This window comes from Falco biarmicus, chromosome 6 (assembly GCF_023638135.1).
Source record: "Falco biarmicus isolate bFalBia1 chromosome 6, bFalBia1.pri, whole genome shotgun sequence".
Lineage (NCBI taxonomy): Eukaryota > Metazoa > Chordata > Aves > Falconiformes > Falconidae > Falco > Falco biarmicus.
The window spans coordinates 46,206,637-46,219,832 of record NC_079293.1 but is presented as its reverse complement, the minus strand read 5'-3'; the positions used below and the strand labels follow the sequence as shown (position 1 = coordinate 46,219,832).

General features: G+C 38.4%; 1 protein-coding gene across 16 annotated transcripts in view; it reads left to right on the top strand.

Moving 5' to 3' along the window:
- Window positions 1-12,742, top strand: part of SYNE1 (spectrin repeat containing nuclear envelope protein 1) — a 316,992-nt gene extending 304,250 nt beyond the window's left edge. For 14 of the 16 annotated variants that reach the window (XM_056344232.1, XM_056344222.1, XM_056344234.1 and 11 more), the window contains 6 exons: window positions 503-703; window positions 1,051-1,179; window positions 1,536-1,748; window positions 2,738-2,830; window positions 4,625-4,683; window positions 11,634-12,742. In XM_056344232.1, the coding sequence (XP_056200207.1) occupies window positions 503-703; window positions 1,051-1,179; window positions 1,536-1,748; window positions 2,738-2,830; window positions 4,625-4,683; window positions 11,634-11,874 (936 nt within the window). In that variant the 3' untranslated portion in view covers window positions 11,875-12,742. The remainder of the gene's footprint in view (window positions 1-502; window positions 704-1,050; window positions 1,180-1,535; window positions 1,749-2,737; window positions 2,831-4,624; window positions 4,684-11,633) is intronic. The other 2 variants (XM_056344229.1, XM_056344228.1) reach the window with 1 other exon arrangement.
- The last annotated feature ends 454 nt before the right edge of the window (window positions 12,743-13,196 follow it).

Below are 13,196 nucleotides of genomic sequence, written 5' to 3'. Positions count from 1 at the left end.
TTGTTTATACTCTTTGTATGTTTTATTTTCCCTCAGTAAAAGCTTTTAATTTAAAATAGTGTTGACAGCAGTTTCTACTTGAAAACATGCTGGTTTTTATGTTTATCAGCAAAACCGAGAAGTGAGGGCAAAAGTTTTATTGAAAGCTAAAGTACAATTGTCCTACATCTCTTTAAAGTTTGTTGGGCCTGCTCTGTCTTTTAAATATCTGAAACATAAGCCAGATCTTTAAAACTCAGCTATGACTTCAGGCTTTTAAGACTTTACAAGTTTAATTAGCTTGTTCTAGTTTATGCTCACAGTAAAATTTTAGTAGATGTTAAAGAGTGAACATTTGCAGTCATAGAGTGAGCACAGAAATCTCATATCCAGAGTAAAGAGAGTTATTACAGTGAGGTAATATCATTGCATTCTTGTGATGCCTTCTCTGCTTGGTTCTTCTGAAAGTCACATGCCAATTTCCATCCTTTCTTCCCCTGTCCCACTTTGTCTTATTTTCCAGGAGCTGCAGAAAGCAATTGATAACCGCAAAGCGATCATCTTATCCATCAATCTGTGCAGCTCAGAGTTCACGCAGTCTGACAATGAAGAGAGCAAGAAGCTTCAAGAGCGTCTGTCTCAGATGAATGTGCGCTGGGACCACGTATGCAGTATGATCGAAGAGTGGCGGTGCTCATTGCAGGATGCATTAATGCAGTGCCAGGTCTGTATTGCACTTGTTTTAAATTGTTAAGTGTCCCACATACCAAAAATGTAATCTGTATCATTATCTGGTGTGCTCATTATCCAGCCTGAAACACCCATAAACCCAAAATACAGCTTCAGCATGTGGTTTCTGAAAGGTACACCTGCAATACCTGAAGCATGTGTTTCCAGCCCAAGATTTTCCAAATTTGTCAGCTCTGGAACAGTATTCTAATGTACTATTCTTATGCTTCTTTGTAAGTTATGTTATTTAGCCAGTAGTGACCTATTATAGGATAAACGAAAAACCTGAATTTGACTGGAATTTTCTGCTACACTATTGAAATCATCACTCATCACTTGCAGGATTTCCATGAAATGAGCCATGGTTTGCTGCTTTGGTTAGAAAATATTGACAGAAGAAGAAATGAGATTGTGCCCATCAATCCAAACCTGGACTCAGAAGTGCTGCAGGATCATCACAGGCTTCTAATGGTAGGGTTGTAATCACCCTTTTCTCTCCCAAAATGCATCATTAGAAAAACACCTAATCAGATTTATCTTTTTCTTGATGGTTAGCATTGTACATTGCATGCTAACACACAACTATGGACCGATGTCAGTACCTAACTTTGGTAGGAAACACTAACTTCAGTTAGTAGCATAACTCATGATTTAAAACCTCAGACAACCACTAGGCTGCTGCCTGTCTTCCAGTCAGATTAGAAATGTTTATTGCATCTCTTTTCTGTTTCATTAATTTCAAATGTCCAGCTATGTGAGATCTACTTCTTTTTTTCTTTATTTTTTTAACTTCCATTAAAAAAATCTGGTGCTTGCTTTGGCAACAGCAAATCAGACGTGAACTGCTGGAGTCTCAGTTGAAGGTGGCATCACTGCAAGATATGTCCTGCCAATTGCTAGTCAATGCTGAAGGCAAGGACTGTCTTGAGGCCAAAGAAAAGGTGCATGTCATTGGAAACAGACTGAAGCTCCTCTTGAAAGAGGTCACACGTCATATTAAAGACCTAGAGAAAATCCTAGATATTTCAAGTAGTCAGCTGGTAAGTCATGTCTTTTTATTCCTTGCTGTTCGCTGGGCACGTTTCCCACTGTTTTGACTGTCTTTCTCTGATCAATGCCGTTGGCTGCACTGTTTTTGTTGTTGGCAGTACTTATCAAGATGGTACACATGTAATCTTGAATATCATAAAGTAATCTTAGACTGTTGTGATATGGTGGGGTTTTTTAATCCAGTAATATTTTTGCTATTGTGTGTAGCAATAAGCATTGAGCATCTTGGTTGGTGTATCCTGCCATTACTGATTCAGTCAACTGGCAAGGAATATGAGATGCTGATTCTAGTTGTAGTACTGAAAATTATAGTGTGTCAGTTGTTACAGGACAGGAAGATAATGCTCACTCTGTCAAAGAGGAAAAAAAACCCAAACAAACCCAAACCATAAAATAAATTCTGTAATGGGCTAACAAATCCCTCGGTGCCTCCTGAGCTTTGAGCTGTACTCCACATCTTTTCAGATTATCATGTATCTCAGGGTATTTGAGAGGGAGTTATGCATACATCTTTGTCAACAGTGGCAGGTACAAAGTAACGATTTCAAAGTTCCTCTTTAGTTAACTTTTAAAGTCTTGGATTAGCAGAGTGCGTAAGGCATGAGAACTCAGCTCGTCCCTCCTTCAAGTAAATTTCTGCCTCTTTTAAGTAAAATCTTGGTGATACCAACCTCTTCTTGTAATTAGAGCAACTGTTCTTTTTCTTCTGAAATTACTTCAGTGCAAAATGTGTCACCTAAATCAATTAAGTTTTAACTACCTATTTGCTTTTATTTTCCTTCAGGCCTAACAGAGAAAACATGTAATGCTTAGTCTTAAATTTTGTTACCAAATTTTGTAACTGCTTTATTTAATTTGTTTTGGAAATAATTCCGCTGGGTTTTCACTCGCAAGGGGTGGAGGGTGGAGGTGTGGTTTATTTTGCTTACCTGAATAGCTAGTTGCTGTATTTCTGAGCTCAATTCCTTCTGAACTTCAGGAATTGTCCTCATGGTCCTCTGCTGATGAATTAGACACATCAGGTTCAGTGAGTCCTGTATCTGGAAGAAGCACTCCAAGCAGACAGAGAACGGTAATTTTGTGTCAGATAAATTTTCTGCCACCTCCTGGGTGGGAGCTCCAGATGTCTACAGTAAGCTGGAAGGCCCCCCTTCTCACTTGATAGGAAAGGCAATGGCTAAACCAAGAACAAAACACAGCTGCTTTCCCCAGCCCTGCTGCATATCCCATCCTGCATGAAAACGGAAGTGGTAAATACGGTCCGAAACCAGGGCTGTCAGTGTGGTTGGTTTACCATGGTTTGGCATGTCGTGTCTCTTGTATTTTGTTCTAGTGATGACAGCATCCCGAAGTCTGGTCTTGTGTGGTATAATCAGTCCCCCATTTCTGTTTGGCCTTCTCTTCAGAGCTGCTTCATCGAGAATCTCAATAAGATTTTTTTGTCATTTCTGATGAAGGTTGCAGATGGTCTTATTGAGACTTTGGATGAATGGCTAAGTAGAGCTGAAGGGCATAAAACATTATTCAAAACAGCTAGTTTCACAGGACCTAATCAATGGCTATGATGGCAACTCTGGAGTTGTCTATTTACATTGCTGGCACAAAATTCAAGAAATATAGCAACACATGCCTAGTACTTAACACTTCCATACTCTGAGCCCAAAATGGAACTGCAATTATTTTGTCTTTTTCTGCAATTCTATTGGTTGATTACTTTGCTTTTTTCCTTAGTTCTTAAAAAAATCAGGTTAGTTTTGGGTTTTCTTTTTCATTTGCACTTTTTGTAAAGCCTCTGAGTTCTGTCTTGATAAATTTTATGGCTCTTGAGATCGATTTTTTTTTGTTGTTACATTCACTAGTTTCTTTTTAGATGCTAGTATGAGAATGTAAAGGAATACTGGCTTTTCAAAAGGCGAAAATATAAACCTTAACATTCTATTTCAGAGGTCAATGTTTTTATCTTTTTAATTTAAACTTAAATAACTAATAAAATTTCTGATATCACAGATTTAACTGGACAATACCTGACCATTACAGGAATTGGAGAAGTATTTTACCATAAAATCTTTGTTTAAAGAGTATGTAGAATTATAATAGGTTTCATCCTAACATTTTAATAACCATTCGTCTATCTCTAATTTGCTAGTGTTTATGTACATGATTTTTTAATTTGTTTCTGTTTTTGTCTATAATGTATAGCTAAGTTTTATGATTTCTTGGGGTCTGGTTTTCAAACTTACGGGTTTTGCACCCACAATTTTGGAGTCTGAAGTGATTTTCAGTGTTGAATATACTGATGTTAATAAATAAATACTAATTCCAAAAAATACAATCAGAATTATAATAACCTAACTGCATTGAATATTCCAGCAAATAGTTGTGAGTGCAGGAATGCACCTACAGTTATTTGGCCTTCAAAATTGTGGGAAGGATGGGGGTGGAGAAGAGGCCAGACTCATCACAGGGGAGACCCTTTGACCTTTTTTCCTTGAGAGTATTAATTTTGCTGCATTTGCATTTTGAAATATCTGTATTTGCCCATATTCAACTCAATATTTTTTTCTATTTCGTATTAGGAATTATTTAAGCTAAATTTATAGTGATTTTTTTTAAAATCCAGAGCTACTTTTCAGAAATGTAATTACTAAAGTGTCATTTTTGAGTTCACTGTGTATGTTCCAATCATTTCCATACTCAGCTAGGTGCAAAGAAAAGCCAGTTTCCTTGGTTCATGGGTATTGGTCACTTCATTTGGTTTTTTTTATGTTTCCTTTGCTGCACTTTTAATTTAGTTTCATCAGTAGCTTGTCTTTATTTGCCTGGACTGAACATTCTTCTTTCTTTACCCCCTGTTCATTGCAAACAGCCACGGGGCAAATGTAGTCTCTCACAGCCTGGACCCTCTGTCAGCAGTCCACATAGCAGGTACCTTATTCTCCTGGTTTCCGCACTCTGTTCTAGAACCCCAAGAGGATGATGGAAATTGGCCGTGATTCCTCTCCGTCCGCACCGACTCCATCAGGTGGCCAGGACTTAAACAAATGAAAACTTCCTTTTGTTAATAGTTTGGCAAAATGGGATCTCAATTGCTTCAAATTCTCTGTTAAATAGAAATACTGGCGGATTCTTGATCATCTACAACCTTTTGCTTCCCAGGACTGCCATGTAATCAAGATTAATTTTTCATATGCTTGATCAGGATGACTGTGTGTTTACACTCATGGTATTTAATGAGTATTTTATTTTGGCGTGGTTTGACAGAAATGCCAGTAGATTCATGGCAAACACTTTTTATCATCCTCTTTACCTCTAGATATTAAATTAAGGCAGGTAATAGGCCAATACCATATCCTAGAATTCACAAAACCCACAGATCTGGATGAGACATACTAACATCATTTTCTTTTTCTTTTCTTTTCTTTTCTTTTTTTTTTTTTTTCTCCTGAAATGTTTTGTTCAGTTTGTGGGTTTTCAGTATTTAAGACTCAAAATTAGAAGTCAGAATTTGAGGGGTTTGAGACTTGGGGTCACTTTCTTCCCCCCTCCTAAGACGACTGCAATATAACATGCTAACATCGCCATGACTCTTGCCAAGTGCTTGCATCCGTGTATTGCTCTGGGAGCAGCACTGCCCCATCTCTCTGACCAGTAGAGAGCAGGCTTGCAGCTACAGCTTTTTGCTTTCCACCTTGTCTCCAGCAACCTGTCATCTCTGCAGCTAACAGTGCTTCTGCGTTCTTTGTTGTTGTCAGTGTGATGCGTGTACCTTCACTCTTTCACTGATCAGTTCACTAGCCTCTGGAGTTAAGAAGCTACCAAAAAAAAACGTAAATGAGCCTGCCAATATGTGTAACGAGGGTGTCTTCTGCTATTTAAGAATCTTATGCATTGCAACACCTAAAATAATTGGAAAGTGTGATGAAAATATATTTTTCCTTATAGTTAAGCCCTAAATCTCATTTATTCTATATATATCAAGAATTAATTAATTTATCTTTAAAATAACTCCTGTTAAAGTGAAAGATTTGGTGTTGGAAAGAAGGCAACACTAGATTTAATACAGTGATTGAGCGATAACCAAGCAGACAAAAAATAGCTTGGGAGTATTTTTTTTCATGAGCAAAATCAACACATTATTCAGCCAAATTATTCTCAAATACAAATTAAATGAAGACTTAAGACTACTTACCATGCAGATATTTACATAAACACTTCTTTTTAAAAAAAAAAAAGTTTTATTTATATGTGTAGTTAATGACTGTGAGTGACATAGTTGCAACACCACATGGCATAGCAGATAAAACAAGTAACTGCTTCCACTGGTACTAAGCAGCTGCCTTATTTTTAGGGCTTTATTTTTATTTCTTTGAAATATAAGGAAACCACATAGAAAATAGGTGACATATACACACCATCTTTCTGTCTGATGGAGAAAGATATTTAATTTTTTGAACTCCAGTCTGCTATGAAGCTTGGCATTTTGTTTCTTTTGGGGAGTGGGAAAAAGGAGGAGTGGGGCTTTACTCTGCAGCCATTAACAGCTAGGAGGAATGGAGGATGTCCTCAGCAGATCAGCATGCTTGCACTAGCAATGTTGTACTTAAGAAACATATTATGTGCGCTCTTCCGCTCTCCTGTACAGTCAGACCACTTCTGCCAGCCATTTGAGAAGGTTCCTGGTTGTAGGTGCGAGCCACTGGCTCACATTGCAGCTGGCAATGCTTTGCAGCTTTGAGATCAACCTCTATTCTAGCAGCGGCATTGGTGCGGCACCTTTCAGATCAAGTCTTTCCAGCACTGTTTATTAACACATCTTGTAGCAGTACAACACAATGTTCAATTTGTCATTCAGACAAGCGTGGAATACGAATGAGTCACTGCTGAATAGGAAACTTAATCAAATGCGCAAGCCAGACAGGTTGTGGTTGATGTATAATGTGGTTTTAACTGATAAAGTGGTACAAGCTGTCACTGTGTTCTTTAATATTTTGACATACCTCTGATCAGAGTACTTTGTGTTTGATCTTGCACTGGATCAGCAAACCCTGATAGAGTTTAGTATACAGGAGAACTAAAGTTAATTTTAAAAGGTTTATCTTTTAAACGTAGGAGGTTGCGAAGGAAAGTTCATTTAAAAATTAGAGGGGTTGTGTATGTGTATAACAAGGGTGATATCACTTTGCCTTCCCCATTATCGTAGCAAAAAGACAAGCACACATAGTGTGATGCTAAGCAAGGTACAAGCTTAAACTAGATGTTATGTGATGGATTTCACTAAAGGCTCATTCAAGAGGTGTTAGTAGTCTTATGTGAAGTGGGAAAAGCAAATCCAAGAAGCAGCTCTCTTCTTTCATTAGTTTGAGCTGTCATAAAGGCACACCTGAATCTGTGCCTGTGGATTTGTTGAAGTGATTAAAATGTTAAAAAGATTAAAATAGTGGTTCAATTTGCTCAGGGCTGTTTACATTGTCTCTCTTGAGCAGCTCTGTCCAAGTCTTGGTGCCACAGTGCCGACCTCCATTTCCCACTCTCCCCAGGCCTCCCCAGATGACTAGCGGGTATTTAGAGGTCACTTGCTGTTTCTGGAGCAGACCAGGCTGCAGCACTCTCTGTGCCTTCAGCCACGAAGTGGCAGTCATTGCCACACAGTAGCTCAAACATGAGGTTTGGGCCTGGTTTGCCATGGTTGTTCTCCCAGTTATCTCCCGCACTGTCACTTAGAGCCTGTTACTTAAACTTCGTATTTAACTGCCTTTGAAATGGACATATTCATCATCTTTACAGGGTAAGCCAAAGCTAAGGCTGAGGTGATGTGATGCTGAGATTTAGGGTGAGAAGTCAGAATACAGCCAAACAAGGTTGCTCCTAGAGAGACTCAGGCCACCAGGAGGAGTCGTTGCCTGCTCTTGTGGCCAGAACATCATACATTCTGTGTAACTCTAGCAACCTCCATCTTAAAAAGTTAGAATCAATGGGAGTAAAAAGTCTTTTAGAAGGTTGTTATCAAATTTAATGTCTCTGATTATCTGGAAGTACAATGATTTCCACCTTGAATGTATTGATGGTTAAATGTAGTAATTTGGTTTTATGCCAGCATTATTCCTTTTACTTTCTCAACTGTTCACCCTCCTTTTTCTGTATTCCGCACTATTTTGTAAAGGATAGTTTTAGTATATCTCAGGTTTGATATTAGTAAGCTCAGCTTGTGATTTCCTTCATAGGAGAAATACTGCATCTTTTTGACTCCTTTAAGCTTGTGTAAGTTTGACTTCATCTTCCAGAATTATGTTAACTAAAATGATACAAACTGTTCTAGGTGAGATCTGACTAGTGCCTTATAGAACATCATTAAAACAACCCTTTTCTCTTGTGGAAGTCTGAATTGAAATAGACTTCAAAATTTCTTTTGTCCCTTTTCACAGCTATTCACAAGCCACATTACTGGTTTGTCACCATCCTGTGTCAAAGAGCTCTAGTTTCTTTTCATTATCTTCAGAGTGTGACCTTCCAAATTTATAGCAGAAGTTTTTTATTTCTACCCTGTGTACTATAATCTTAAACTCCTTGAGCTACCTCTTAAACCCATTGGATTCACCCACTTCTTTTCCGTGCAGGGAGCCAATCCTATTCTGTATTTGCAAAGACTGAAACTTCTGTCATCATACAGATGGAATTTGCTGGTTTTACATTCTGTACCATAGTCTTTTCATAAAGATACTAAATCGAGACTCATCCTTGATTAACTCCAATAACATCCTGCTAGCCCAGTAGTGCCTCTTTCAGTGTAAGCCTGCTGTCAGCATTCCATTAGTCACTTTGCCATTAAACTTACTTTATTTATTCCTATCAGCTTCACTAGAATGATAAATTCTTCCATTACAATCTTTCAGATGTGTACTGCAATACAGATAGATTACTTCAACTATATTTTCCTTGGGGGGGGGGGGGAGGGGCATAATCAGTCGTCTTTAAAAGAAGGCACTTGTCTGAGCTGAAATTAAAGTTCATTTTGCCCATCCACTCTATAGCCTGGTAAATTAGTTTCTCATCTCTTGAAATGCTTAGGAAAGAGTTCCAATTTTATAACATTGCAAAATCCCAAAGTAAGGGTAACTATTGCTTGCACTTCCTAGGTTAATTTATGAGATTTCCCGACATGAAGAAGCTTACTGTTGCCCAGGTCTGTAGCTGCACCTTCCCCTTTTATCTAGTAAGCAGGAGTTGTGTATGGAGTGAGTAGCAGCTGGCCTTCCTTCCTTCCCTCTTCAAACAGGGGCCAGTGTGACAAATGGTGGAGCAGTCAGAAGAGAGACAGCTAAAAATACACGCTCAAGAAAAAGCATTGATTTTTTTCTCCAAAGTATTTCAGCTTTCCCTTTTCCTGCTCTAGTAAATAGGAGTTTTGGCCCTTGTGAGTAGTGAGCCTTTTTCATTAACAATGTTTATTTTTAACCATCTCTCCTTATGAAAGCCATTGGTCTAAGCTGAGCAATTCCAGTTTTCAGCCGATTATGTAGATTACGGAGGTGTACCTCCAATAAACACAGGCAATGCAGCACTCGAACTTTTTAGAACTCCCTCTCTGAAGATGTTTTCATAATGTTTCATTATTTGCTTTTTTAATTCTTTCCAAGCAGTATTAGAGACTATTCTTCAACACCCTACTTCACTGCAGAAAGTGTTTTGAAAAACTTTGCCATGAACCATTTCGATTTTTGGAAGTTTGTGTTCCTTGTTGAGGTCAGTCATGCAGCTTATACATACCACTCTTTTTCTTTTTTTTCTTTTCTTTTTTTATTTTTTTTTTGTAAGACACAAAGCAAGAAGTGCTGGATTGTGCTACTAGAGCAGTAGGAAAAGAAAAGAAAAATTACATGCTAAATTTGCCTGCTCCCTGCTCCCTTTTGATTCTGCTTTTTGAAAATTCCCCTTCTGGCACCCAGTGTTGCCCCAGAGTAACTCTGAGTCAATGAAGAAAATTCTGACTTTGCTCATTATCAAACAGCAGTTACCAACTGCAGAAACATGGCCTTTTTTGATTGGGAGTGATAACATTTTGTACAGTGAGAGCCTTGTAAATAGCTAGACTGTGCAATCAAATGCTTGGAAGGTAATTAAGCACGCCTTGTTCCCTTTGTTCCTACCTCAGTCCATTAACTTTCTGTCTTGGCATTTTCAGACAGTGGAAGTCTTGATCCTAATTGAACTTTAATATGGAATGTTCTGATGCTGTTAAATGTGCCATATCCTTTCAATATGTTCTTTATAGTATGTGATCTTGCATTACGGGATAAGCAGCTTTCCATCCGGGCTGCAGAAACATGGATTCAAACAACATGCGATCTGATGTTTTGATCATCCCTCCTTCCTAGGGTATTTAGGTCAAGTTCATCATTTAGCATACCTGAGTGTTTATGTATCTGTTGGTCATCTAAACTTGACCAAATCTGTCTGGCTTTCTTAGGTCTTCATAGTGGATTGATACACATATATGAGCAAGACAATAAAAATAATCTCAAGCATAGAAAGAATTCTTTTCTGAACATGTGGGAATGGGACCCTTGCCAAGCCTGGCATAGTTTTGAAGATCATATTTTGGTTTTTACATGCTTTCTTACACAGATTCAGATTTATCTGGAAGACAGGATCAAAAGGACAAGGGGAAGGCAAGGAGATGCTAAGGAACTATCGCTTCCTACTTGCTTTAACAGGGAGCAGTTGAACTTAGCCAACAAGCCTGATCTCCCACACCTTCAAGCTGAGACTAAATTCATCCTTATGAGAATTTTTTATCTCTCAAACCCTAGCAAACTATAGATTTTCCCAGGCTTCATAATCATAGCACCCACACAGATGTTTTATACCAATATGTCTTAAGACAAAATTCATGACCTGATGCTTAATGGAAGAGCTGTTGAAGCAAATTATTGGAAGGCTCCAAATTCTTCCATTTTTGGCTAGTGCTAAAATACAATGCTTTCCCATACCATTTAGTTAGCACACTGAGACCATCAGATTTTAACTTGCATAATCACTCTTTTCAATCATCCACTTACTTCAAAACCTATCATCTGTATATTAGAGCGCTGACAGTTTCAGTCAAAAAGGGAAATGTAAAATTTATGTCTTTATCCTTTATTAAAAAATAGATTGGATTTTTATGCTTAATTTGAAGTGTCCCTTTGGAAATGTTTGCATTAGTTCCCGCCTCTCCCCTAGACATGTGATAGATATGTGCCATTTCAAGTCACATCCATAGACACAAAGGAGAAACTCACTCAGAAGGTGATGGTGTCAAGTCAGTTGAGCGAATAGATTTTAACTGCTGATTCAGAGCAAGATTCAAAATACAATGTACTTTACAGAAAATGAGTCCCCGTTGCCTGCATATTGGTGTATTAGTTAACTGAAGATTGATGTAACTGAATCAATGCATTATACCCTTGTGGATACTATATACAGTAATGAATGTAGAAACTTCTGCAAAACAAATGCAACTGGTGTTTTAAATGGGAAGTTTTCCTTTTTAGACAGTGTGCATTGAACACGTGACAGGTATGGCCCAGCTTTTATTTCCCCCTTCTTTAGAGCACAGCGCTTTAAGTGGGGAGTCCTCCTATAATTGATGCAGGGGCTGTGGGGTCAGAGAGCCCATTCTATTGTGATCATCTGGTGTTTTCCTGCCCAGTCTAGAAAGACAGGGTGTCTTAAGATTGTTAGGAAATAGCATGTTCAGTGAAAAATACCTCTGCAGTTGTCAGTCAAAGTCTGTACAAGTTATAAACCAGCCTTCAGGGAAGGCTGAGTGCCCAAGGGCAACCTCTGCTGCAGTAATGTTCTAGTGTATTCACCACCTGTCCATCTTCTTTTCTCAGGTCCACAAGAGGTGGCTCAGGTTCCTCCCCTTCTGAGGCTGGGCCAGCGTGGCAGCGCCCGTCCTTCTTCCTCAGAGTCCTCAGAGCTGCTCTGCCGCTTCAGCTCCTCTTACTGCTCCTGGTCGGGCTGGCTTGCCTGGTGCCAATGACCAAGGAGGACTACAGCTGTACTATGGCCAACAACTTTGCCCGCTCTTTCCACCCCATGCTAAAATATGTAAATGGTCCGCCTCCGTTGTGAAGGAGGACCATGAGATAGTGGGTGACCTTGCTGAAGTGTTAGCTGGGAGGCAGGATGGTTTTAAAGGGTGACAGGATTCAGAGTGGCAGCTATACCTACCTTCTGTAGCCACCACTGTGTCTGTATCATTCTCTGCTGGCACTTGGCTAGTAACTCATCAGTATCAGATTGCACAACATATTACCTGAGTAGCATTGATTCAATACTCACATCCTGGGTACTAAAGGAGGATGTGACATGTGTGAGGAAAATGTCCTTCTGTCCAGCATTCTGGATCTTTTAGTCACTTTATATCCAGGTCATTGCCCTGTACTATGCATAGCCAAGGACTTGATACTGTAGATCCTTTCCTGTGTGCTGCTCTAAATGAGTCATTAGCCAGTCTTTGTTAAATACCCTTTTGGTATCTACAGTATACAAAATAACCCGTGCTAAAGACATTTTAGAGCATTTGTAACATACAGTTTTAAAGGATCTTGTATGGCAGTGTGTTATTCCTCGTGATTTCTGTTTCAGGCATGGTGTTCTAACTTTTGCTTTGGATGCACAAGGTGTAAATCTGAGAAGCACTTTTTTAAGGTTTAAAAAAATGGATGTAATAAGATAGTAAAAGGTTTTATGAGGAAAAATGTTGAATGTCAAGTTAAAAAAAAAAGAACATATTTATGTATGTACAGTTTGCTAAGCCAAGTTTTGTTTGTATTAATTTCTTTGCATTTATTATAGATACCATAAAATATTTTGTCTACGTGCTTTTTAATGACAACTATGGAAAACTAAGTTTAGGATGCGATATGTATAGTATTAAAAAACTAGAAGACATACATATGCTGCACTTCTAAAAAGAATTAAAAGATGCTGTAACGAATTAACGGTATTAGGTATATGTTTGAAAGAGAACATCTGGAGAACTTGGCAAGTGGTAAAATACATGGGAAAGTATCGTGTCAGAGGTTGTGCTAATATAGAAAGCTGTCTGTTTTTTGAATTAATGATTAGTCATTTCAGGTTTTTTTCCTCAAGCTGCTTCTTGAGGTTCATTCTCACCCGTGCATTGTTTCTCTGTGTGTGTGTGTGTGTGTGTTACTCTGTGTGTGTGTGTGTATGTGCGCTCATGTACAAGAGCTTGTAGCAGTCCACCCTGAAATAGATTTTTTTATGTGTGTGTGTTGGTAACTTCTTAATATACTCCATAGCAGCTTAATACCAAGATAGATGTTTATGTTTTACCAATAGTCTAGTGGAATATGTCCAAAACATAAGTGTAAACGTCAGAAAACCAGAACAAATAACAAATAGAAAACTCACAAATTTTCCTGAAA